Below are 26,623 nucleotides of genomic sequence, written 5' to 3'. Positions count from 1 at the left end.
CGTGGGCTGGTAACGTTTTCAGATTCAGTCATACATACATATATATGCTATAAGAAATGCACCTGTGAAGAGAATTCTAGCTTCGATGCAGTCGAATTTACCTTCTTTACTTGTTTTTGATTAGTCGGAAGTTTCGCAGCGTTATTTTCTTCAATATTATGTCTTTTAATAAAAATATATATATACATATATAATAGACTCTTATTTTTGTAAAAATATGTTTTTTATTACGACTTTAAGCAGTACTTTGTTTAAGACTATGTTCTAGCGATTAAAATAAAAATATGATGTATAAAAATACGTATGTATGCATATATGTAAATATGTATGTTGACATAAATCACGAAATAGTAATAACTAAATTTTTCTTCAAGGATTTAGGTAAACCTAGACTCAAAATCCCATAGTTCAGGAACAGTTGGAATAAAAACACTGTTATAAAATATACCGATGAGGCGGAAAACTAATTGTGGTACATCCCGTAAGGCGGGGGTACTCTCTTCTTTGATAATGCCGATGGCCGCAATAATTTGCTGTTTTATATCTGCGAATTTCTTGTTAGCCAATAGCACCGTTAATTCATGTAACGACATATCGAATTCGGAGCTTGGATAAGGGCCAGTGGAACTAAAATATTAATAGTTAGGTAGTTAGTTATAAGAGTTAGGAATTTTTCAGCAAATAATTCGATACTTTACCTCGTATGTGGAAATAAGGAATACAGAACGCAGGCTAAGCAACGTGCGAGTGCCTTGCGCCTTAAAAAACAATATTCTTCGTTAAAATTTTTACAAAGGTATTGGAAAATTATGTATTATGTACCTATTCGTCACAACGTCAGTCTTCAAACCAATAGCGCCCAGCAGCGTGTCACCCCACCCCTCGGATTGTGTAGACGTCAGGCACATATAGGATGCGAACATAAATAATACTTTCTTTACATTTTGCGTCTCACAAAGTATCTGGCAGCCACGTGAAATGATCGCACACCAAACCAGCGCCAAACGTGGCTCTGTGTATGGGCTAGCGAGTGAATAACACAACTATAGAGTTTGAAAAAGTATTTGTAAGCAGAGGTTCCACACTTACTTCGTTTTACAGCCCTCCACCAACTGGCACACATCCTGCAGGAAGGTAATTTTATCACCGACATTTGTAATCTGTTCAATTTTATGAATAAAGAACATGTGGAGCGTTAAAAAGAACGGACCACGCAAGATAGGCATCAAGTCCATTTTACTGAAGGATGGTTCCAATATCTGGCGCAACGCTTTCCAGGTGGGCGTGTGCCAATCTTGTGACTCCGCTGATGTGCGGAAGTAATGCGCAATGGTGGATTCCAAAAGTGGATAAGTGCCAGTCACAAAGGTTTTCATATGCCCAATAGCATTCAAAGTGCTGCAAAGTAGAAAATTGCCGGATTTGCATTGCGCCTGCCATTGGATTAATGTGTCCACCAATTGGCTGAAATTATAGCAAATGGTGGTTAAGTAGGTTAACCGATTTGTTTAAATAGCTATTTACTTTGATGTCTCCAACCGTTGTGTTTGCATAGGCACCATTATTTCCACCATAAGATTTAAGGCTTCGCGTTTTTGTTCATCGATGGTTTTGCTGCCAACAGTCGCACGCACAGCTCTGTCAAGCGTGTTAAGTAGTTCGGTGAAGGCTGCGTTCATTGCATTCATGCCTTCTTTCGTGTTCATGAGCTTCGGATTTTTCGTTACCGTTAGACACAACAAAACAATGTAATTGCGTGTGTAGAGTATGCGCTTTGCCGTAGCATAATGTATGGGCTGTATTATGGCCTCCCAGGACGCGGCCTGCTCAGGCATTAAGGCGCAGCTAAGACGCAGTAAACTACAGTACGAACAAAAATATATCGCAAATTAAAAAAAAAGTAAGTTAAAACTTTTCTTTATGATATTAAAACAAAAAACTTACTCCAACACGGCTCTGTCGGCGTAGTTCGTTTCCGTTGGCATTTGCAGTATGATGGGGTAATCTATTGTGGTAACAAACCATTTGAAAAGGCTCTCCAGCGTTGCATAGCTCACCATATACCAAGGAAACTTGATGGCATCCTCTAATATTTTACTTGTATTTATGTTTATGTGTATGTTTGGTTCGAAGGAAATTTTCACGAACACCGTAAACAGTCGTGAAATGACTTCAGCTCGCATATTGCTTGGTATCGTTGGATATGTTTCCTCGAACCACGCAATCCAATTGATGCGTATAAATATGTGTCCCATCATGGCATGTGCGGAGGGTATGAACTAAATAAGCGAAAAAAATTGTGAAATGTGTATTATAATATACCAATACATTATAATATTGTTTTTGTTGTTATAATGTTTAAATATAATCAGCGATTTGGCGATTCCGTCCGTCTATACCGGTACGTTTGTTTTGAGATATCAATCTCAAACTTTTCAAACTTCGTTTTCTCTCCACGAAGTTGTTTATCTGTCGGAATCGCCGACATCGAAGTAGAAAGCATATAATTACCAACCCATCTAAAGCAGCTCTTCGTATGGAACATTTTTTTATTTAACGACATATCTTCACAAAACTTACAAACGATTATTGCCCAAGGCAACGATACAATCTCCGAACATGTAGGTCAGATCGGACTTATATAGCATATAGCTACCATACAAACTGACCGATTAAAATCTAATCTTAATTATCATGTATGGACATTTTTTTATTTGACAAGGAATCATCTCAAAATTTGACATAGATTATATTCCAAAGCAACTTTACAATCTCCGAAGTTATTGTTCAGAACGGACCCGCAAAAATGAAGATAACTTCACATCGCACTCTTATCCATGGCATATAGTTGCCGATCAATATCAAGATGAAGATTCTTCGGTGGAGCCGAAGTTAACTTTATTTCTTGTTTTTGTTGTTATAACGGTTAAAAAGAAGTATATATGGCAATAGTTTTTGTTAGTTCTTGATCGGATGAATAGACGTAGATAGTTCATTTCTGCTATGTACACCAAGTTACAAGAAGCACAACTTTCTTTCTATGGTGTTGGATAAAAAATTTGGGTTCGATTCGGTTGCCATACTTTTTGGTATAAATTTTATGATACATCTTATGGTTTGTCTAAAGCTGCTGGCATTGGTGAACGAAAGCTCTTTATACTTACTTTTTGTAGGTTTTCATGGAACAAATCAATTTGCGCTGGCTGTGGTTTAAAACGTTCCCAGGGCAATGCGCCCATGCCCTCGTGTATATTTGTATAAATATAAAAATCCAGTTTTGGAATGGCGAAATGATGCACATACCAGCTGAACATATGCGATAGTGTCACGTGAGAAGCTGTAAATCATACAAAATAATAATTGTGTTTTTACAAATACTAGCACAATGTATAAAACTTACCTGGTAGATTGTCCAACACGAAGCTTAAAATATCTACCAACGATTTGATCATAATTTTGCTTTTGTTCGCATGCTGCTCACTCCAAGGCAACAGTATTTTATCTTTGACAGTCAGCTGGCGTATCCAATTCGCGGTCGAATGCTGCAGCGTCTCTTCTGTGTATGGCACCAACCACGGTGAATAGAGCTCAATAATTGAGCCGAAAACGACATCACTAACTAAAATAAAAAAAGAAATAAAAAAAAAAGAATTTAAATTTCTTCAAAAAACTCACTTTGATCCGCCAGCATATCTTGAAAAGTGCTAATGGCTGTAACCACAACAACATGGCCCATGCATGAAAACCACATTGCCAATGGATTGCAGTAGTCTTTATGCTTGGGATATAAACCATGCAAGCCGTGATGCAAACGCTCCTTCTGGAAGTGGCGCGCAAATAACAGCACCGTGTCTGTTGCGCCTTTCAGATTGAAAAGATTTTGACGACTCGCAAAATCAATTGAAATCTCAACAACTTCATCAATTTTCGCATCCAGAGACATAGGTTTACTCTTGAAGCGCGCCAACAGTGAGTTTAATAAATCCAATAACACAACTGGCATTAATTTTTGCTCCGATATACGATCCAAAACCATTTGCAAAACTTCGCCATAATATTGTGGGTAATCATACTCGAAGACGTGTATCAAATGGCGACGGAATTGATCCTGAAGGAGGGAGGAATCGGGTTGCGACCAACATTCCAGCCCTTGCAGTACCAGCTGCAACAACTGGTTTATATCGCTATGTTTCGGTTGGAAACTTTCAAGCCAAGTTACCAAATCAAACTGTAAGTGACATGTAAATTAATATTAAAAGAGTTGAAACTGTATTTTTGAACAAAAAATATTTACTTTTGATAAGAGCACAAAGAGAATCTTTGTATCACAGCGTTTCAAGTATGATTCCACCAGGAATTGGTACATTTTCAAAAAGCTTTGTGGCGACGTGCGGTATGGCACAAATGCAGCTGCCAGCTGCTTTATTAGATCAACACGCTTTAGTGCTAGTTGCAAAATGTTAAGGCCTTGATTCTCTTGATGCTCATGCAGAAATATCTGTAGGAAGCGAATAACGGTTAATTAAGGCGTACCAAATAGAAAATTATAGCGCTTACATTAAGCTCATATAAAAGCTGACTGTATAAATCATTAGTCGGTTGGAATTTCATTGTAATATCAGTCAGATTTTCTACAACGGTATAGAAGAAATATATGCCTGTATTGGTGGCAACAGTGGCACGCTGCACTGAATTGTTAGCAATCAGTAAGCTGGAATTCATATATACTTTAATATTGCACGTTACGAGTATAACATATAATTGGTATTGTAAATATTACCGCATAATGCCGCTCAGCTGCTCCACACAACGCGCAAACTCCTCCACATTCAGCTTAAGCATGCCATTTATAATCTTGTCATGGCGTTCCTTATATTTATTTATCTCTCCCTCTACACCACTGTCTATGCGTATCTGTTCAAGTTTGGTGGTGATGCGCGCTGGATTGCTGCATTGCCGATTGAAGAGTAATGAATTGCAGCTACGAATTTTTACTTCCTCGTAAGGCACCATTTTGTATAGCTTGGTAACGTTCTCCAAATAATTGCGATTTAGGGAATTCAATTCACTGGTGTCGTAGTGGAATTTACTGAAATAAATTTTTAAATGAGTTTAATATAAGTCTTCTGGATTGTAATTTTTAACAATGCCTTACGTTGCCATGCTGTTTAGGGTTTTTAGCTTAACTTTTAGTTCCGTTAAAGTTTGATTTGTAATTTCATTTGTTGTACTAATGACTGGTTTTGTATATTTTGGCGCTTCCAAAACCTTATCGTAGGATGATAACTGTTGTTTGATGCGTGTGGCTGGTTCAATGTGCGTTTTGGGTGGCAGAGGCGTGCGCAGCTGTTTCATTGCTTTGGAACGCAGACATTTTTGTGCCCACTGTTGTGCTTGGTGCTTTTGCAATTTACGTATATCGGGCAAATAGAGAAATTCCGTCCAATGTGACTGGAAGTATAGACATTTAATTACTATTGCTTATTTGTTGCAATGAATTTTTATAATAAAATGAACATACAGTGTTGCCATTTAAGATTTCGCGCAACTTTTCGTTATTATATTGCGGTGGAAAATTGCAATCGTCTTTGGAATGTTGATTTATAACGGTTTCTTGCAACCATAGCACATACGACTTCATAATTCTAGGTAATAAAAGTTACAACAAAAGTAAAAAATGTGGAGTTGACAAGAAAATGTATGTTCGAAATTCCACTTACTTCGAACAATCGTTGTAGAATATGCTCAAACTCTCTTCCGTTGCGCGCTTAGTTGCTTCATTTGCGTAAAAAACATCAGCTGCCTTCAAGTTAGTGCTAATCTTCTTCATCAAAGGCACATTGAATTCGTAAAATTTATCCGAAACTCCGTAGACACCGCCGAAACTGCAAATTGCGAAAAATACGCACAATGTACAAATAACAGTTTACGAAAAAATCTACCTTTTTCTGGATATTGGTAAAAACGAGTTATTTTTGATAGATGGAATACTAATTCAAAAAGAAATTTCTTCGTTTTTCGAAGTTAGTTTCCCAAAACCGTAAAATTTATTTTCGAAAATCAGCTGAGTAAAAAATCATTATTACTTTCGGTATGTAATAAGTTCCTAAACACGTATAAATATGGAAATCAATCGGTGAAGCTTGTCTCTTCTAAATGCTAGCCGCGTTAATACCCAAAATCAAAAAATTTCCAAAACTGTGAAATTTTTCGAAGATCCGATTTTGACCTCATACTCGAAGCCTACATTGTTAAGAACCTAAAAACTATAACAAATAATAATGTTTTCACAAAGTTTCCTTTTAAAAATCGAAGACAAATATTTGGTTTTTTGAAATATATTTTTTTCGAAAACCCGGCATTGACCTCATACTAGTAGCATACATTGTTAGGAACCTAAAAACTACAACTAATAATGATGTTTCACTAAGCACTTTTTCAAAACTCGATGACAAATATTTCGATTTCGGATATTAACTTACAAAAACGAAGAAATTGTTTTTTTACTTCAGATTCAATCCCTCAAAATAATTGATTTGGTCAAATATTCAGCCGAGTCTTTTATACAGAATTATTTAAAACACCCACCTGTACTCATCGCACTCCAAAGGCACTCTACTCAAATATAATTCGAAAAATTTCTGACACACAATCGGAAATACCGGGTGACTGATATCCATGCCTGCGATCACATTCGCATATTTATAGATCACAAGCAGCTGCGGTGGAAATGTGTTTGACAACTTGAATGCCGCAAATGTTTTCTGTTCGAAAGAGTTCAAGTAAAAGTTATGCACAAATATAAAAAGGCATGTACATTGTGCAGTTACCTTCAATGCCGCCTCCAGAGAGTTTCTACCATTGGCTACAGCTAACTGGCGTAGAAATTGTGGCCATAAAAAAGCCTCTTGCGTTTTAAATTCGATCTCCAGCAGCACCAGCGCCAACCAACCATAAAGCGGCGAAACTGTAGGTACGCGCAATTGCACAGAACCGAATAGCGTTTTTAGCGTGGACATTTTGCTAGCACCCTTCCACTCCTCACAGCCCTTTTGTGAATTTATTAATATTATTTATTCGTTAGAAAACAGCACACACGGCAAAAATAATTTTTTTACCTTGAAGTAGTTGTGAAAGAACTCCACTGCTTGATAGCGTGCATCCGAGAACTGATATGCAATTCTTAGGATCATGTCCAGCAGATAGACAACATTGGTATTTTGCCAGTTGGGGAGCGCGGTAAGCAAATTCAACCAGGCATTTATCAAATTCAGTGGCGTAGAAAGACCGTAACTGCAAATATAAAAGTAAATGAAGTAAAAAGCACATATACCATACACATACATGTACTAATATGCGTGTGCGTGTTTAGTACTCACTCAGTGTAACTGGTAATTTGATGATGAATCATATTATCGAGCAACTGCAGCACCGGGCCAATCGAGTTGGGATAGATCATGTCTTTTGCCATTTTCAAATAGGTGCGATCGGCACTCAGTAAAGTATTTAATATTGCATGAAAACTGCAATGCAAATGCTAAGTAACAAATATAATGGTTTAGCCATGCACTTACTTTTCACAATTGGCTAACGTTTCTGGTGTCTCCAAAAATAGTGGCACTATCAATTCCAAGCAACGTATAACAGCTGCATGCCGATAATCGTTTAAAAGCAACTTCATTAGCTCGAGTCCCTTCTGACAAATCAGCGGTATTGTATGCCCATGAAGACTAACCAGTACAGCGACATAAACAGAGAGTGGTCGATTCTCGGTAACGCCCTGATAAATCATCTCGATATGCTCCAGTTCAGGCACAAACATTAGCGGTTCGGTGGGGTTGCGCAACGTGCGCTTTATCGACTCAGCACCTTGATCCATCAAATGCAGACGCAATAGTGATATCATCGTCCAACACCAGGTAGAGAATTGCTCCTTTGAGGATATTGATAAGTCAATAAGATTTGAAACTTGCCGTACACCCTCGGAAATGCCAGATAAACCAATAACTTCGGGTGCATGCTTGTTCAGCGCTTCGGATACCAAACACGCCATGCGTAAGTGTATATTATGCGGTAAAAAGAGACGTCCATCATAATCGAAACTCCAATTCAAGTGACTGATCACAATGCGCGCAAGCATATTCTCTTGCGATGCATAATCAAAATGTAACAGCCAATTGGATAGAATTTCAAAACTGTCCATGCCAGGTTTCCAATTCTCCAATGGTAAGGACTTTATGAGATAGATACCATTTTCGATTTCATTAAAGCGTACTTTAAGTTGTAATAATAAGCAAGTGATGAGATCTTCATAGGAGAGTGTTAAGTTGACAAGCATGTCACGTGATGTTTTGTAGCAAATTTCTCGTGTGTTCACGTTCACATAGCCGATCTTTAAATATATATTTTTATAGTAAATTCACATATTATTATATATGTAAATACTTACATTGAAGATGTGCAGACAAATTGTTTTTATTAACTCCCAATCTTTGGCTCTGTCGCGTTCATTAGCAATTTCGAAAAAGGCCTGTAACAGATAGTATAAGTCTTCAGCGGATGAATCGGCATTAGCAACATTGAATTTCTTCCAGAACTCAGGCGTGTTAAAGAGCTCACTATAATCTAAAGTTATGTGTGAAAATAAGAAATATTGTAATTACACAAAACCTAACTAAATACCTATTTGAAGTGCTGGCATCTCCGTTGGAAAACCGATATTTAAGTAATAAAATATTTGCCATGTAATTTCATTGTCAAGTGAATGGAAGGGCAGCGATGAAAAATATTGCCATGTACTCAAATTTCGCGAACGATATATGTAGCTACATGCCTTGAATAATAGTGTATTTAGTTCTACGGAAATGCGCTCACATGTTTTTGCATCCTTGGGGATAGCGTTGTGCCTGTGAGTAATTTTTAAAATTTAAGTTTTATATTATTATTAAAATTTTAAGTTTTGCTTTACATGAATAGCTCGTAATAATCACTACTATATTGTAGTGTGTGGCGTATAAGCCGACCCAGCCGCTTTGCTAGCTGTTTGTAACGCTCCGTGTTGTATGTCAACATGCCTTCACCGAAAATTTCTATCAAATTCGAAAAATATGTGATTACACGCAGCACATCGTTGGCCAGTATGAGATCTGGTGAAACTACATAGTCATTTAGAAATTGTTCAATATTCAAAGCAGAACTGAAAGCGGTAAATGCACGTTAAATTAGCGTATACATTAATTTTACGATAAAGCTTAGACTAACATGAAGACTTTTCCAAAAGGTATTTGATTGAGAAAGGCAATCAAATCGCTCTCTTTTAAACCCACGCATTCACCATTTGCATTGTGACTGTCTTCACCATCGGAATCAATGAGAATCCAGCGTTCATCACGCGCAGGATCCGATATTTCCTTGTGAGACTTTAAAGTTATTATTAGTTGCGATAAATGATTGTCAACATCTACAAATGTATTTACTTACTTTTTCAAAATCTTTCAGGTATTCGTTGCGTTTTTTTATGGGCAAAAGCAATATCTGCAATGTCGCTATACAATTACTCATTTCCGGTGAATTGATATTTAGAGGCATTTCGCTATTACGAGCGCTGGTCGTAGCTTCGGTTGATGTGCTGTCTCCAAATGGAATTTGAAGCAGCTCAGTTGCCCAATCACCCACACCACTGGGACAGCGCAGTATGTTGAATAGTAGGAACCAGTGATCTTCTTTAGTCGCAACGAGCAGATGTAAAGAAACCAATTTGCGAACCCACATTTTTAGATCGTTAGAAAAGTCCTGAAATTTTATTAAGGAACGACATATTAACATAACTGGTAAGCTGTGGGAATGGTATCTGCACAAACCTTATTTGGGCTCAATTTGCGCACGAAATTAAATAAAATAGATATAGAGCGTCGTAAATGTGCCACATATGGAATTACTGAAGGATCGAGTTGTTTTTCTAAAGTAATTCTTTCCTTCTGTGCCAGCTTTACCAAGCAGTTGGGTGAAATGATGTCATCAATCATTTGATCTATCTGCAAAGCGGGAAAAGCTGTTTAGTGCGCTACGGTACTAAGTTATTTCGAATTAAAATATAGAAAATGTGTATAAATACCTTCACTTTGGTTACTTTTGCTGTTATTAAATTTGTGGTGTATGTGTTGCAGACTAATTCATAGAGATTATTTAATGCGGCTGAAGTGTTCTCCAGGTTCTTTCCGACTACTTGAGCAACGCTGTTAAAATGAAAATCGTCAAATTACATTGAATAAATAAATAAATATTAAATATTAGTTCTCATATGTTATTTGTAACTGTTTACAATTCTTACAGGGTTTATTTTGACACATTAGGCGCTAATAATTTTTTGCTTTGTTTTTAACATGCCTTCGATAATATTGGTCTATTACGATTATTAAATGCAGATTTACCCTGATCGGCAATTTGAAATAGGTATTCAGAAGAAATACAAACAGACACATATGTAAGTATGGTATATATGTAATCAACATATGCAACGTGATACATGTCAGTCATAAAAGAGCAATTTTATCAGAAATTATCTACAGTGTTTTAGATTACAGGAGAATATATAGGTAAATATCAATTTTTGCACATACATACTTATTACATGAGTACTTACTTGTATGTAACAGTTTCTTTTACTATCACCCTATCGCCGCAAGCGGCCGAAAAAGTCTTTGTGACTGGTACTTCCGTCCAAATTTGTTTCTGTGCATTTGTGACTAATTTTCTTGCTTTATCCACGTCATACATATTAACAGAGAGTTTACTTTGTAAGTTATAGTATTCAAGTAGCGCTGCGTAAAACGGATCATTTTCATACGTTTCCAACAAGGAGTTCATTAAAAAATCTAATTCGAATTGCTGGACTAAGTCTAAATCGGGGCAATGGTATAGTTGCTTTCGTTGCTCCAACGTAAATGGCAGCAATTGACTGTTTGTGAAGGAATATTTAGGCGATGTAGCCTTTGTTGGTTTATACACCACATTTGATTTAGTTTCAACATGCTGCAGGGTTGTAAGATTAGGATATTGCAAAACCGGTACCGTTTCTATGGGCGCTATTGGAGTTGGTAAAGTTTTGGACACATTATCAATAGGTGCTGTTGGTGTTGTTTGCAAATCCGTTAAAGACGGTCTAACTATTTGGTCTTCTTTAACCGCATCTACATGAGCAAGCTCATCTGCTAGGGAAATCTGTTCCACCAATATGTTGCCGGATGTTGGCGTATTTTCAACCGGCTCCACATATTCAGAAGCTATGCCACATTCTTGACTTATAATGTCGCGTGTGCTAGTAGTTGCAAACTGATCAAAGTCCAGAGGTTTTATATCCTCATTAGCCAAGTCGCTTTTAGTTGTAGTCTCATTTATGTCTTTTGACTGCTGCTCGACCGCAGCCAAGGTGTTTATGGATACTTCCGGTTTTTGTTTCGGTTTTGATTTCTTTGTTTTCTGTAAATTTTTAACTACATATATAAATTGCAAGCACTAAAGTAATTATTATTTACCACTTTTGGTTTTTCCAAAGTCGCCATTATATTTCTATTCTATTATATTTACGTATGAGAATTTGCAATACACTAATGCGCAACAATGAAGAAAAAGAACGAAACGCAAATATGCATTGCTAGCGAAAAGTCCCCGAATATAAAAATATAAATAAAAATATCAGTTCCAATCAGCTGATTGTCATTATTAACAATGATGCCACATTACCGGAAGGTGGCTATTTCCAACAATAGAAAACTATTGCTAATTGTGAATAATATGTGTATATAAATTTATCTTTGTTGTAGTTTTCGTTAATTTCAGGTAACCTTTCTGAATATAAAACATATTATCACACTTCTAAATATATATAGAACTAAATCTTGATTTGTGTTAAGCACAACCGCATCGCAGCGTTTTATAGTAACAAAAATTTGCTGCGTCTGGCAGCCTTACAGCATCAGCTGATAATAACAAATCTAATTGACATTTCAAAGTAAACAATTCATAAATTGAAAATTAATTTAATTCATTCCAATATTTTTTAATTCAGTGATGACTATTTATCATTTATATATTTTTGATAAATTCGGCACTATGCTGTATTATGCCGAATGGAACCGTACAAAAAAATCTGGTGTTAGCAGAGAAGAGGTGCGCTTTGAAGCTCTTCGTATTTTTAAGATTAATATGGTAATAAATATATCGTTTTAACAGGAAGCGAAACTTACTTATGGAATGCTTTTTTCAATAAAATCTTTCGTAAGTAAAATATCTCCACATGATCCCCGCGAAGGATTTCTTTACTACAAAACGAACAGATATGCGCTTCACTACATGGAAACACCTTCCGGCCTAAAGTAAAAGATAACTGCTAAACTAAAATATACTTTCTCTAAAACAATCTTTTTCTAGGTTTGTGCTGTATACCGACACTGCCGCGTTGAATGTGAAAGAGCTGTTGCAGCAGTTGTATAGCAAAATTTGGGTGGAATATGTCGTACGTGATCCACTTTGGAATCCAGGCACACCCGTAACATCGGAGTTGTTTCAAACGAAGTTAGATGAATTTATAAAGCAGTCCGCTCTATATGGCATACGTAATATATAAGACATCATAATCATTAGTGCAAATTTACTTTATTTAAACATTTCCGTTCCGTTGGGTGACCATTAGCTCAATATATGTATGTTATTAAATATTTCTTAATTTAATACAAAACATTTATCTAATTGATTTTAATTGAAGGTACTGCCTACTGCTTACGATCGAAAACTTCGCCTTAGTTTTTAGATTATGTTTCATTATATCACCATTCCGAATGAATTTGGTATAATTTTTTTCAATGTTGGTTAGTAATAAAACAGTAGATAATAATATTTTAATTGCTGCTACGATTTAGAAAGTTTATTTTATTTACATTTTTGAACATTCGACTTGACACTAGGAAGTATGTATTGCAGTTATGCTTTGCCCTCATCTTACTTACATCTTTTAATTCGAAGTTTTGCATTGATATTTGGTGACTACGTTGCATTTAGCTGTAGTTGTTGTAGCGGTAGTAAATATGCCTGAGGTAATTTTGTTCCGTATTTAGATCCGATTGTCTTGGGAATTTTTAATTGTTGTTGTGTTGTGGTAGCTGCGGACACCATTCCCCACATAACCGTTTTAACATAAATAAAACTTCATTACCATTTTTTTATACTTAAAACTCTACACTTTATTCTTCAAAAAGGGCTTCGTATTAAAACACTAACTGTTTAGCTACATACGAGTATGCTTATATCCGATAATTTATATGTATGTCTTAAATATAACTGCTCGTTTAATTTATTATGTACTTACAATTCATGTTTTGTGGGTCTTAAATGCTAATTTTTTTTCATATATGCATTGTATATAATAGTTCTTCATTTTATGTACTTATTTCTAAGACATGAATGCATCGTACAAACGTACATATAACAAATTTTTGTAAAATGTAACTTTAATTTATATACATAGATATATCAATATACGTCAAAAAATATATTTATATATATTGTGCCCACGAATGTGAACATATACATACCATATATACGTATGCATATACATGTTGAATCGATCAGTACAAGTAGTCAAATTAATTAATGATCACAGTGTCTTCATCATCTTCACATACATCATTAATTCATGACTTAGTTAACTAACTATCTAAGTAGTAATATTTCTAATATCTGTATGTGTGTATAAATTCTGGTGTAATTATCTTAACCAGCTAGTTTAGAAGCTTTTAAGTTATTTGTAACTTTCAGACTTAAACATTACTAACAATAAACTTTATATTTTCTTAAAATATATAGTAATATATAGTATATATTATATGTATGTATATAATAACATTAGCAAAATAGCATTAAAATATTAAGTAAATTAACTTAAGTCTCTACGATGCAAATATCAAGGGTCCTCTCCGCATATCATCATAGGTCATTCACCAACTAACGATGCATATCACACTGTCTCTTTCTCTTTGAACTGCCGGTATGTGCCATTTTCGCCAGCGCTCGGTGGTGTATCCATTTCAGCCGCCCTCGCTTGACTACCCTTGGTTATGCTACGCTCATCAGTGCTGCCATTTTTGTGGCCATTTTGTCCATTGGTGAAAACAACATCAATGGGATTATGTTTTTGTTTTTCATTGCTGGTGCCAATAATGATATTTGATTCGGTTTGTCCATCAAATGCCAGATTCACTTTAGCGCCTTTTGCTTTATCGACTGTGGTCAAATCACTGTTGGCATCACCGATTATATAGGGTTTGTCGCCGGGGAAACGTTCGCACCAACGCAATACCATCGGATGTAGGAGCTTTGCATCGTAGGCGTCTTTGGGATCGCGTGTTAGATAACTGATTATGACGCCAACACCAACCGTAATCACAGCTCCCAGCAAACTGTAGTACATGTAACTGATGGAGTAGAATGTCTCCATTGGGGTGCTGTAAGAAGTATAAAAGCGTTTAGAAATTTTAGTTTTTTATTGGTTAAAAGTGAAAAGAAGAAGGCTGCTACCTTGGTAGCAATTCTAAACATTAGTTGGCATGAAGTTAATAAGATTGATTTGCTTAAGCTCCACTTAGGGGGTTAGGCCAGCCTAAGATTTTCAAAGGTAGTAGCAGGTTAAACTTATACGCATGACACTGGCCACCTCTTTACATGCCCTGCTAACCCTGTTTATCTGACATCCTTCTTTGTCGTTGGATGACCTCGACGACAATTTAGCTATTCCTTACCATCCTAACGGGGATTACGAACTTGTTATAACAACAACAACTACAGCGCCGGTCCGATGCGTTAGCAAATCTCCTCCATAATTGATCATAAATCAGCAGAGTCCTTTGAACCTATCTTCAATTTGATAAGACTATAAAGACATTATTTAATTGCTCGAATACCGAAAAAAAAACAAAGCAACCCCATTCAATCCGCTTTAGTGTCGAAGCGTTCCGGTCTGTCTACTGAGCTTGTAAAACTCTAAAGGGAACCATAGGCATACATTTGAAATTTTAAATGCAGTTTCACGATATCATTAACCGTAAACATTTACGATTTTTTGTTAGTATTGTAATTTTTTTGGAAACATTTTATTTCTAAATTTTTAGAAAACTGCTATTTTTTGTGAAAAACATACTTGTTTTTGGAATCAGTATCGCCCTTAGAGAAATAAATTTCTAAAGCAGCTCACGACTTATGGTCTTAGACCAAGAAGCTTCTGGGTAGCCAAAAAGTAATCCGTTTGAAGACGAGCTAAAGTGAGAAGGCGAAATATGCCAGAGTTTTGCGATGGGTTTGGGACCCGCCAAGTAAAAAACACGACTTCTTTCCTTACTCTCAGAGTAAATTGCCAAATTTCGGCCTATTTCATGGGCTCTAGTTTTGGCCTACCTCCTTAAAAACCCTTAAATATATTTATATAGAAATAATTGTATTCATTACCGTTCAGGCGCCATAATTGTTTCTTGCAGCGGCGACGAATTGTTGAGCAGCGAATGCGAGATCAGCCAAGACTGTTCGAGGTCCTTCGGTTTAGTTATAGACGCTGAGAAAGTTGTGTTGGTGCAGCCCTAAGTGAAACAAATTAAAAAAAAAATGGTTAGCACATCAATCCAACGGATCTCAGAGTAGAAGAGTATACCTCTGTGGATGTGGGTAGGAAAGTGTTCTGAGCCGTCTTGTCGACAGTGGCGCTGCCAGCGATTATCCATAGTACGAAAGCGCACGATGCAATCATGCCAGCGGATGTACCCTGTAAAGAGAAGACGAACACAAATTTACTTAGAGTCTCTCATGCGCCGCTTAACGTAAGGCCGTCACGCAATGCTACGCCCACTAATTAAAATCAATCAACAAGTGCGTACACAATACCGTTGACCAACCTTACGATGTTGTTGTACGGTGAAATTTGGTTATCGTAGGACAAATTAATTACCTTCCAATTAGCAATCGGCACCAGCATGGCCAACATGAAGCAACCCAATAATGGGCCAGATGTAGCCGAAAATGCCAGCAACGATGATTCAATTACGCCGGACAGTAGACCCACACCAAAGGCAACACCAATGGTAATCAAGCCACAAATGACGGTTATAATCTTTAGGATGAAAAGCTGTTGCTTGTCGCTGAGTCCCCTGAATTGTGGTATTTGCGAGACGAAATCCTCCCAGCAAACAGTGGCTAATGAATTCAAATTCGAAACCATCATGCTGTAGGGCCGACACAAAGACAAAAAGACGACGTAGTTGGGTGTAAAAAAAGATGAAGACCGAAAAGTAGAGGAGCAGAGAAGTAGAAATATATGAGTAAGTTCGGTGCAATAAAATGTGATTAAGTGTTCATAAATTGGCACTAAATGTGGACTAATTAAAAGGCAATCAATAACACTTGTTTGTATACATACCACAAGGCACCATTGAAGAGCATGGCCATGAAGATGCCCACGAAACCGGGTATTACGGCCAACTGGTCCTCTACGAAGAATGGCAAAATTTCATCTGGTTTTTGTATGTAACCCTCAGCGTACGGATCACAATTTATATAGCTGGCATAGATTACCATACCCGAGAGCCAGGAGAGCGAGAAGAATACGACGATGATGGGAATATTTGTCATCATAACGCTGTAAATAGTTTTCAATTACATTTCAGCTTTCATATAAAATTTAAGCTTAATACTTACCGTCGCACATCACTCATGGATTTTAGCGAAACATAACGCTGCATGAAATTTTGCTGGCAGCCAAACTGTGACAAAGACATGAACAATTGACCAATCCAAGCGGAAAGCGTGTCTACGCGCACGGTCATGTCGCCGGTGAAGTTGAAGAATTGTAAACGGCCTATGAATAAAAGTAAAATAAAGTAAAGTTATTAATGAATAATAAAGAAATTTGAAGATGTGAGTGTAGCTTAAATGTTATTACTTTAAAAATATACTTATAAAATCATATAATATATATGAGAACCGTCAAAAGAAAGAGTCTTACGCTCAATGTGTACCACTTTAATGTCCGATAGAACTCTCGACAGTTGAGAACACTAGGCTTAAGGTAACCCATTTCGAGGTTCCCTTCTTTTTTAAAGAAAAAACACAGAAACTTCAAATGTAATGGGAAGTGTTTATTATCATTCGAAAGATCATTCTTTGTCATTTATTTTTTGAAGATTATATCTTTCTAATGTTGGCTGCGGCTATGTCTCAGATGGTCCATCCTGTGAGTTCAGATGTTTGATGACTCGTTCGAGCATTTCGATTGGTAACTGGCGAATGACACGCGTCATTTTTGGCTCCAAAGCCTGAATCGAAGCGGGATTATCTGCATACACTTTAGACTTCAGATATCCCCATAAAGTCTAACGGTATAACATCACACGATCTTGGTGGCCAGTCGACCGCCAACGCAAACGTGACATTATCTGCTCATCGAAATAATCTCTAATAAACCCATTGATTGCAGCGATTTGTGGAAAGTGACGTCACCTTGTTGTTGTCGCTGAGATCACGAGCTTCAATTTCAGGCATCAAATAGTCGGTTATCATGGCATGATAACGGTAGCCATTAACGGTTAGGTTCTACGCGGCATCACTTTTGAAGCAATTTGAACCGATAGTTCTACCGACCCACAAACCACACCAAACTGTTGTTTATCTCAATAAAATCGCAGCTCTTGAATCCCTTTAGGTTGCTCTTCATCTCAAATTCGGAATTATTGCTTGTTTACATACCCATTGACCTAGAAATGGGCTACATCGCCGAACAAAATTTGGTTCGAGAACCAAAATCTTCTAGGAACTTTTAAAGAGCCCATAGAGCGAAGCGATATCGTTTGGGAAGGTCGAGCGGCTTCAGGTTTTGCTCAAGCTGCATTTTGTACGCTTTAAATACAAGATCTCGACGTAAAATGCAGTAAGTCGTTCCATACGTCTGGCCGAGTTGCTGCGAACGGCGCCGAACTGGCTCTCAACGGTCTTCGCGTGCACTCTCAGCTACTCTATTTTCTTTACTGCATGCTTAACGTAATCTATTCCGTGGAATATTACCCAATAATGAATTCTGGATTTCAAGATGGGTGATAGTGATTCGAATAGTACGCTCAGTAAATTATACCGTACAATATATCATCTGCTTAAACACTTTAATATCCATACTGCTATTCAAGCGCCACTGAGGCATCAATCGTTGCAAATTTTCATACAAATATACGCATACAGAATATATGAGAGACGAAGGACTGTCACGCATTTGCTATTTCGAATATTTTTTACAATCTATACCTTTGGCTATTGGAGGCGTTAGCGGAAACCCTTTTCTGTGCACGTTGAGTTGTTGTCGCATTTTTGTGGAACATAGCAGTATTGAAGGTAAATATTTTAGCTACAAGTTGTTGTTTGTTTACTCGTGTACATACACCTATGTATATGCCAAAGGACACAGTAGGGTTTGCTTATGGTCGCTTGTTGAATAAATTTGTTGTAGACATACGCTCGCCCAATCACCTCCTCTTCTCCGCCCTCTCGTCAGCTGTTGTGCACGCTTTGGTCGTGCGCTCACCCAACGGTCATTCATGTAATTTGTGCTCTGTCCACATTGTTGAGCTTCGAATATCACAATCTTTTGGTACCGACGGCACATCACGTTCCACCCAAACCCACAATTTGTTTGCTTTGCCTATTTACTTTCTCACTTTACCTTTTAACCGATTTTGTGGTAAAATTATAATAAAAAATAAATAAAAAAACTAAAATCGGGTTTGTACACTTTATCCTCGTAGCAAACACAAATCTGATCACATACATACATAAGTACATATATGAGTATGCATAAGTGGCTGTGTAACACACACAGGAGGGGTTCTTGTTTGTTTGTACACGCATACGCACACATAGGCATTTGTTGTGTCTACGCTTTGAGTGCCAGTTATGAGTGGTACTTTTTGCGCCAATAGCAACAACAACAACAAGAACTCTGGCAGCAGCTTAATGCCGATAAGACTTGAATGGATAATAAGGTATAAAATGAATGATTTGCTGGATGACATTGCCTTCTTGATGGCATTATTGTTGTTGCGGTAATTTGTGTATGCCTGCAGGATATTGACTTGAAAATTGCGGCTCGTCTAAATAGCAAGCTTTGCACAAATAGTTATGCCTACACATATGTACATATGCATATATCCGTAAATATGTACTTCACATATTCCATCTCTCTGTTAAATAAAGGACAGGAAAAATGCCCATGATAACGAGAGTGGCGCGTCATTTCTCAGGCGGTTGATCTTTTATGTAGTTTATGTATTTAAAATGAACAATCTTGCTTTAGGTAATTTATGTAACACTCATACAAACACAGTTACATAGCTACATATGTTTAGAGACTTTTTGAGTGCTTTTCTAAGTAAATATGTTTTGATTTCCATAGGGTAATGCTCTCTAAATTAAATAAGCTAATGCGAGGCTTGACGAAGTATTAGGAACATTATAAATTAAAATACAATTTGAAGAAAAATTGTTGGGGAATAAAAAATATAAATATTATGTATGCATAATTCCTATTGCATTGCAAATAAAATGAAAATACTTAACAGGAAATTCGTAGTTTCAGTTAGAATTTCTAAAAAATATCAGACGAGCCGAAATTCATACGTATTATTATTATTGAGTGCTGAGAATCGGAGACGGCCAGATCCATAAGTCCAAATTCATATAAACTAAGAAAATCTTCCTTCATTTACATATTATTTACGATTCTAAGGCTTAACAGCTTGCCAGAAGTTGTATCACTCTTACTTATGCTATTATCTTTAATATATTATTACTTAGGGGGATTTTATCCAGCGAAAGAAACTTTGGAATAGCGAGTAAAGTTCGGTGGCAGATCCAGAGATTGCACTTGGGCTCCTATATATAGGCCTTTGTGAAGCTATCCAAACAAATCTCTTATCGTCGAAACTTGTAAATCATAGTTCCCAAACGCATAAGCCTTGATTTCGTAAACGTGGTACAATCACGAAGGAAGTCTTGAGATGTTTCCACCTCGTATCATAGATTCAGCTTAAGCAACTGGTGTCCGATAAGATTCTCAACCTAACATCGTGTACCTCGATAGGGCAATAGTCTGTTAGGACTCCCACAATTGGGGAGAGGCTGAGCAAAGAGCACACTGAATCTTTTATAATCGATCTTGAGCCAAAAAAATCTTGAAAATGCGGATAAACCGATGCTGGTTCAGCATTGGTCAAGCACATGCGTAGCTAACAAGTGGTAGAACACACGAAGAGAGAGCAGCCCCCACCCTTTCCTAATGCACTGTTAGCGGGGCTAGGGTGCCTTTCATTGCCAGCTCGTCACCTTTATGGTTATCGACACTAGCTTTATCTCAAAGTGACTCGATGTCATTGAGAACCAGGCATTTCTGCATCAACTTTGAACGCCCGATTTGGCGCTCACATTATCGGAAAGATCCAGTATAACCTCAAAGCGTGCAAGACTTCTCAGACACTTGTTCATTTGGAAACCCAGTTTCTCTAAATTTGAAAGCAACTTTCATGAATAACAGGAAAATGTGTAATATTTCTTGGGTAAGTCATTATAATGTTTAAATGTTTCGACCGCTCTTTGCCGAGTTAGTTTCTTTCTTTTTTAACGTCCTCTCCTTATAAAACAACAAAATTTTTAGATCTGCTATTAAACCACCCCTGCATTTTCTGTAAGCTAGGCTCATAGCTGGTTATTTACCGCTATAACAACAACAGCAAAGGTAGTGGGGTGCGATATTCCTGGGAATAAAGGGAATATTACTGGACTTATTCTAGATTTGCTGCACCAACACATGTTCCTTAGAATTCCCTTTCCAAAATCGATTGACGATGCGATGCAAAAACAGATGTGGCGTAAAATCTGGAATATTAAACTCTACCATTTGCAATAATGAGGTTATTAACACCAATACATACATATGGAATACTACGAGGGGTATAGCGGTTAAGAAGCTTCGTGAACCACAAACATATGAATACTCTTTAGAGACTGCTGCTGCCGAAAATTTCTTCTTTAGCATCAATTTACTGCATTCTTTTCATTTTCTCGTATCATTACTTTACTTCAACCAGTGCCCTGGTGTTTTTGCGGAGGAGGCGCGCCTCAGATTTCAAGTTACAGACACGTATGTACATATAATACATACACACACATGTGGGCATGTGGGTGGGCATGCGAGAACGGCTTGTAGCACAATGATTGATACCACAACGCATTCATCATAATGTATAGCGGCATTCAATATGAATAAATTGGCGCATTTACTCAATGACAGTGCGTGTGGTGGGGGGTTGGGAGGAGGTGAATTGAGTGATGCTTTCGGGCTTTAAACAGCTGGCAAGTGCCGTTTGCGGTTTGCGTCAGTGTGGAGTTACGAAAAGCTATGCGTCAAAGAAATTACAAACAGAACCGAATAAAAATAAATAGCATTCCGTGGCAGTCGATAAACCAAAGGGTCCCCTTGCGAGTTTATCGAAAGCGTAAAATAAAGCTTTGGTAACGGAAGCGCTCGAATTGGGTTGCGGTTGCTGCTGTGCGCGATGCCAAAAACGGATGTGTTAATATTGCATAATGTGGGAATAAATATTTATTGCGGTGGAAGCTGATAATTGAATCAAGTAAATTTAATATGATGCGCTTATTAAAATCTATATTAATGTGGAAATTTTATATAATGTTTCCATTGAACTTTGTTGCCTTGCATATTAGGATAAAAAATGCATAAAAATTAAAAAAGAATCTTTAAAGTAATGTACGTAACTTCTATACATTTTTCGCGTAATTTTTTGCCGTTTTCTGGTCGAAAAAGTTTTGCCTGATTTCTTTGTGCATAAATTTAGTAGGTTAAAGTAATGTCTTTATAATCTACTATAGAATCTATATAGAAAATGTTAAATAATTTATAATACTCACCGTTATCGCGATTCGTTTCGTAGACGTGTTGTACGCCACCACTGACCATGAGACCTTTCACAATGACAGCTAGTGTCACTAAAATTACCGTTACTATTAAAGTAATGGCGAAATGTTATTAGAACAAGCCAAGCAGCATGAAATGAAAATAAGTAATCGAAACAAAATCAGTAAATTGAATTGGATCTCCAAAAACTTATAGATGTGTTGAGTTTTAATCGAAGAATTACTCACCAGTTTGTATGACATCGGCATTGATGGCTGCTTTCAAACCACCCTGTTGATGGAAGGAAAAAACAATTTTAAGATTTGAGCAAAATATAATAAAATTTTTAGTAAAAGTAGTATCACTAACATTCAAACTTTTAGTTAAAATCATCACGAAATAAAAAAAATAATAATTGAGTTTTTCACATAAATTTTCAGGTGATGTGAATATGAGTTTACTACACAAGTTTGAAAACTTTTCGTTATCTATTTACAATAGTCTGTAGCACGCATAGTTTTGACGGAAATTTACTTAAGCCATTTTTAACCCTTAAAAATTCAACCAAGCTCCTCCTCTTGCGATTCCCGATCACAAATCGCCGGTAAATTATTTTTTCTTGATAATTTTTATTTTATTTCCTATGGGTTTCATCCTACTAGATTTTTGTCTTTTCATAAATTATCTAATCTGTTCCATTACAAAAAATGTGGAAAATAATACTACCGGCGCTTTGAGATAACAATAGGCGAGAATTAAGACCTTAATATCTAAAAATGCATTATTTTGATGTTCCTTGGATAATGTGATCACAAATTACTATATTTGTCAAAAATTAAACAATTCTGTGATATCGGAAAAGCGAACGATCTACCATTTACAAAGGGTAACAACTTTAAGCTTGATTCACTGTATAATAGATAAGATCTAACCTTTACAAAGGATAAAAACTTTAAGCTTCATCTCCTGTGTAATAGATTTAAAAGTCTACTACATGATATATAAGACTCATAACAGGAATATGTAACGTTTTCAGTCAGGTTTGTAAATTTATAACTTTTTCCATATGATAAACTAACTCTGCTTAGTGTTATTTGTAGGAATGTTAATGATTCAGACTGAAGCTCTTTGATAAAACTCAAAAATATTAGAAGCTTTAATTAACATGTGGAACTTCTTTCGACCTTAACTTGAATACGAATATTGCTATAGCGGATTTATTAAACTTTCATCAAAGTTAGTTATTTGTTTGTTAAAGAAAAAAAACTTTTGGAAACACTGACCAATTTACATTTACTCAGGTAATGAATATAATAATCATGGCAATGAAAAGTGTCGACAAAATGTATAACTCTGAAGAAATACCGAAAACACAAAAAACTGCTGTCAACTGAAATGCGCCGAGCTAAAAACGAGAGCAGCTCACGCTTAATTAAAAACAACTCGTTTAAGGGGACAGCATGTCAAATATATTAAATTAACCACATATTGACAACTAAAGTGTGCTACTTTTTTGCACACAACTGCATTCACATGCTTTTGCAGTATGAGAGTATTCAATCAAACTTTTTGCTGGTATTAGTTTTAATCGGAGGCTACATATATGTATGCATATATGCTTAAAAAAAACAGTAAAAAACAATAAAAAAAAGCGCATATGTATGTTTGTAAGTATGCATATACATATATTGGGGTGGGTAAAAAAACACGAATGTTATTTTTTCGTTTGGTAATCTGGAAAACTGGTTGATAGACACTTCTAAGCGTTTCTTAGTAAGAACTCTTACTTGTTACGAATAGAAACCGTTAGGCGGAGGAACTTCCCATTTCAAAGAAAAGTTCATAAAGAGTCTTTTCAAAGGAACGCTACAAAAGTATACCAATAGGGGCAGAAAACGATGACATTTCTCTTCAGTAAGGTTTGCCATTCCATGGAAAAAATGCGATCTAATAATGAGCCGAAATTATTAAAATTTGCTACCGGAATTCTGAGTCAGTGGCCTCAAATTTAAGAGCGCTATGTCCTATTTATGGTCGTCATTATCGTCCTGACAAATCAACAATTGAGCGTCTAGTGGTAAAGTTTGAATCCACAGACACAGTACAAAATGTGCCCGTAGTGTTGAGAATATTGCTGCCGCTAGCTCATCCATTTAGGAAGACCCAAATCACTCTCTCACACATCATTTCCATGCGTTGGGCATCTCTGTGACGTCGTTGCGGCGAAAATTTTCAAAAAAATCTTGGTCTACATTCTTAGAAGATCAAATTGACGGAAGAACTGAAGCCGTTTGACCACTAGAATTTTCTTATGTTCGTGAATTGAGCTGAGCAACAACTTGAAAATGATCCGAATTTTCATCGAAAAATCATCTTCAGTGATGATGATAATTTTTGGCTGAATGGCTTCGTCAATAGGTCAGGCAGAAATCCATACGTACTCCATGAGTCATCACTGCATCCCGAAAAAATTATGGTTTGAGGCGGTTTATTTATCGATTTATTGAAAACCAGGTTTGGTGAACGTGTTATCATAGTCTAGTCAAATGGCAACCTTTTTCGTGCGATTTGACGCCGTTAGAATATTTCCGGTGGGGCTAAGTCTATGATCTATGCAAACAAGGCATGACCTTCGTACGAATATCGAACATGAAATTGCCGCAATATTGGCCTATTTATGCTTGAAAACCGCCGAGAATTGGGGTTAAAGCGTTCCCGTGGAGGCCAAGAAATCGAGTTCCATACGCAATGGCATCGAATGCACTTTCACAGGAATAAAGATTGATATTTACATGGATATCGTTTCCTAAATATGTCTATAAACCCATTTTTTAGGTTTTTTTTGACACACCCTAATATATGTATATACTATACAGATATAGATTCATGAGTATGTACACTCCTGCTGACTCATAACGGTGGTAAAAACGCTGGATCGCTATATTTATGTGAAAAGTGATAAAATAATGTGAGTACAAATTTACATTGGATTGACAAGCATTCAAGCACGAACACACATACATTCACACTCCTAAGGGACAAAAAATTATTGTTAAATATTTTTTGTTGGACGCACACGCTGCGCTGTTGTACTTACCATGATGGTGAAAAATATGCAAATCAGAGCCATGCCCACAATGGATGCCCAATAGGGAATGCCAATTACGGTCGACAATGCAACGCTGGGTGTGTAGACCGCAATGCCTAGAGAGCAAAGTTGCCGCACAATATAGGTGCCGGAAGCGAGGCAGCGCACCAGTCGGCTCTTAAATCTACAAAACAAAAAGAGAAAGAGAGAATTACATACGGGTGAAAAAAATTAGAGCAAATTGTTTTTTGTGCAATTAAAAAAGGTTATGCAAATCGCAGTGATTGCAATAAATTGCCTAATGGCTTTTTTGTGTGTGTGTGCGCGCGTATAACGGTACCTTAATTAAATTAAATTCAATGGGTAATTGTGTGCCACGTCAAATAGTGGCGGAACGGGTAATAGCTGGCATCTTATGACGGCGCAAATTAAAGTTTTAAATAAATTTCGGTGTTTACGGCACATTTTCAGCGTGGCTTTTGCAATTTGATTTTACTATAATTTTTTATTATTTCAGTATAAGCCGAAATACTTGCTTTCTCATGTCGACAAAGCCATTTACGCGCGATTGGCAGTCCAAACAGCGCTGGCATTTCTTTGCTTCCAAAGCTTTTATGGCACTTGTTTGTGTGTGTGCTTCACTTTTCTCATTTCATTTTATTATTCTTTTTTTATTTTTTATAGATTTTCACCTACACTTTTTATGGTGCATTGGCGCAGCGCTACACCTTGTTTGCTCTGCACTTTTTATGGCAACACGTTTTTTTTTTGACCACCTTCCGTGTTACCTCGTTTATGCGCACGATTCTTTTAATTAAGCAACAACAGTTGCAACAATGAGGACATACTCGTACTTCTAGAATGGTTACGAGCACTCAAACTATGTTAAGTGCGTAAAATTTTTTCATGAGCGCCCATAACGCTTGTCGCCACTGCAGTCATGCAGTACAAATACTGCGAGCATATTTGAGTCCTTTCGTTAAGGCATTACTCTTTTAAGTGTTTGTCATTACAAAAGATTGTACATAACTTTTATATGAGGGGAAACACTTTGTGTTTCTACCGAATATGCAGATTTTGTTATTTATTTAATCGCCAAGTTCAAATCTGCTGTGAAATATTCAGGTTCACCGAAAGGTGCAATAAAAAGCCGAACTTTGACTTGATTTTAATTTAATTTTGTTTTCTCATTATTCTTCTCATCAACTTAGGTTTTATTTTGGTTTCTGTTGGTGTTATGTATAACTGTAGTGGAGTTTTCAAAACCGCACACTAGAGACCATCTAGTGTCTAGGTTTTTTAGAAAGAGAAAATATCTTAATCACTTTGAAAGTTCATAAAGCCTGTCATTCAAGTTAAGGGGGGGATAAGGTTTTTAAGGAAAAAAGATACATTTTTTGCGAATTTATTTCTTAAATATGGATTGAGTAATTTTATTCGGATTTTCTGTATATTATAGAGCTTACTTTTGATGATCTAAGGTAATTTTTTCATGCAGAAATATTGAAGCATAAGCCGGTAACAGAGCTTCTCCCAGAACGTTT

General features: G+C 36.6%; 3 protein-coding genes across 6 annotated transcripts; 1 reads left to right on the top strand and 2 right to left on the bottom strand.

Moving 5' to 3' along the window:
• Nucleotides 1-201: 201 nt before the first annotated feature.
• Nucleotides 202-11,688, bottom strand: LOC105231703 (ectopic P granules protein 5 homolog). Of its 3 annotated transcripts, none has more exons than XM_011213125.4 (29): nucleotides 11,535-11,688; nucleotides 10,643-11,478; nucleotides 10,115-10,235; nucleotides 9,861-10,034; nucleotides 9,481-9,792; nucleotides 9,262-9,419; nucleotides 8,969-9,196; nucleotides 8,683-8,906; nucleotides 8,450-8,625; nucleotides 7,575-8,392; nucleotides 7,380-7,523; nucleotides 7,119-7,293; nucleotides 6,831-7,049; nucleotides 6,589-6,764; nucleotides 5,721-5,885; nucleotides 5,522-5,645; nucleotides 5,156-5,451; nucleotides 4,781-5,089; nucleotides 4,558-4,711; nucleotides 4,295-4,498; nucleotides 3,676-4,228; nucleotides 3,401-3,619; nucleotides 3,165-3,337; nucleotides 1,945-2,279; nucleotides 1,525-1,860; nucleotides 1,090-1,464; nucleotides 823-1,023; nucleotides 699-758; nucleotides 202-627 (listed from the first exon to the last, which is right to left on the bottom strand). In XM_011213125.4, exons 1-29 carry the CDS (start codon nucleotides 11,559-11,561, stop codon nucleotides 378-380), a joined length of 7,542 nt encoding a protein of 2,513 aa, XP_011211427.2. In that variant the 5' UTR covers nucleotides 11,562-11,688; the 3' UTR covers nucleotides 202-377. The 3 variants fall into 3 exon arrangements, with proteins under 3 accessions (XP_011211427.2, XP_019847868.2, XP_049317936.1); XM_019992309.3 differs by having other exon boundaries at nucleotides 9,262-9,410; XM_049461979.1 differs by having other exon boundaries at nucleotides 11,538-11,683.
• A 303-nt stretch (nucleotides 11,689-11,991) lies between these two features.
• Nucleotides 11,992-12,923, top strand: LOC105231702 (trafficking protein particle complex subunit 1). 2 transcript variants are annotated; one of them, XR_852793.4, is made up of 4 exons: nucleotides 11,992-12,168; nucleotides 12,232-12,374; nucleotides 12,430-12,701; nucleotides 12,764-12,923. XR_852793.4 is itself a non-coding variant. In XM_011213124.4 (3 exons), exons 1-3 carry the CDS (start codon nucleotides 12,070-12,072, stop codon nucleotides 12,623-12,625), a joined length of 438 nt encoding a protein of 145 aa, XP_011211426.1. In that variant the 5' UTR covers nucleotides 11,992-12,069; the 3' UTR covers nucleotides 12,626-12,923. The 2 variants fall into 2 exon arrangements, 1 of the variants encoding a protein (XP_011211426.1); XM_011213124.4 differs by having other exon boundaries at nucleotides 12,430-12,923.
• Nucleotides 12,924-13,212: 289 nt separating this feature from the next.
• Nucleotides 13,213-25,263, bottom strand: LOC105231700 (sodium-coupled monocarboxylate transporter 1; the record flags this gene model as incomplete). Its single annotated transcript, XM_049461980.1, is given in 9 exon segments — nucleotides 13,213-14,498; nucleotides 15,496-15,623; nucleotides 15,695-15,805; nucleotides 15,989-16,262; nucleotides 16,457-16,675; nucleotides 16,735-16,894; nucleotides 22,006-22,098; nucleotides 22,240-22,282; nucleotides 25,089-25,263. Coding segments are annotated over 9 exon segments (1,690 nt in total), but the record flags the coding sequence as incomplete, so codon positions are not given.
• Nucleotides 25,264-26,623: the final 1,360 nt, after the last annotated feature.

This window comes from Bactrocera dorsalis, unplaced genomic scaffold (assembly GCF_023373825.1).
Source record: "Bactrocera dorsalis isolate Fly_Bdor unplaced genomic scaffold, ASM2337382v1 BdCtg188, whole genome shotgun sequence".
Taxonomy (NCBI): Eukaryota; Metazoa; Arthropoda; class Insecta; order Diptera; family Tephritidae; genus Bactrocera; species Bactrocera dorsalis.
This window is presented reverse-complemented; position numbering and strand designations above follow the sequence as displayed.

What these genes read in the sequence shown, in the direction of transcription:
- LOC105231703 (XM_011213125.4), bottom strand. Translation starts at nt 11,561, where the DNA reads ATGGCGACTTTGGAAAAACCAAAAGTG. An exon ending in GATTATTACGAGCTATTCAT is followed by an intron (nt 8,907 to 8,968) that starts GTAAAGCAAAAC and finishes AATTACTCACAG; the next exon opens with GCACAACGCTATCCCCAAGG. An exon ending in ACCCTAAACAGCATGGCAAC is followed by an intron (nt 5,090 to 5,155) that starts GTAAGGCATTGT and finishes AATTTATTTCAG; the next exon opens with TAAATTCCACTACGACACCA.
- LOC105231702 (XM_011213124.4), top strand. Translation starts at nt 12,070, where the DNA reads ATGACTATTTATCATTTATATATTTTTGATAAATTCGGCACTATGCTG. An exon ending in CTGGTGTTAGCAGAGAAGAG is followed by an intron (nt 12,169 to 12,231) that starts GTGCGCTTTGAA and finishes TCGTTTTAACAG; the next exon opens with GAAGCGAAACTTACTTATGG. An exon ending in GAAACACCTTCCGGCCTAAA is followed by an intron (nt 12,375 to 12,429) that starts GTAAAAGATAAC and finishes ATCTTTTTCTAG; the next exon opens with GTTTGTGCTGTATACCGACA.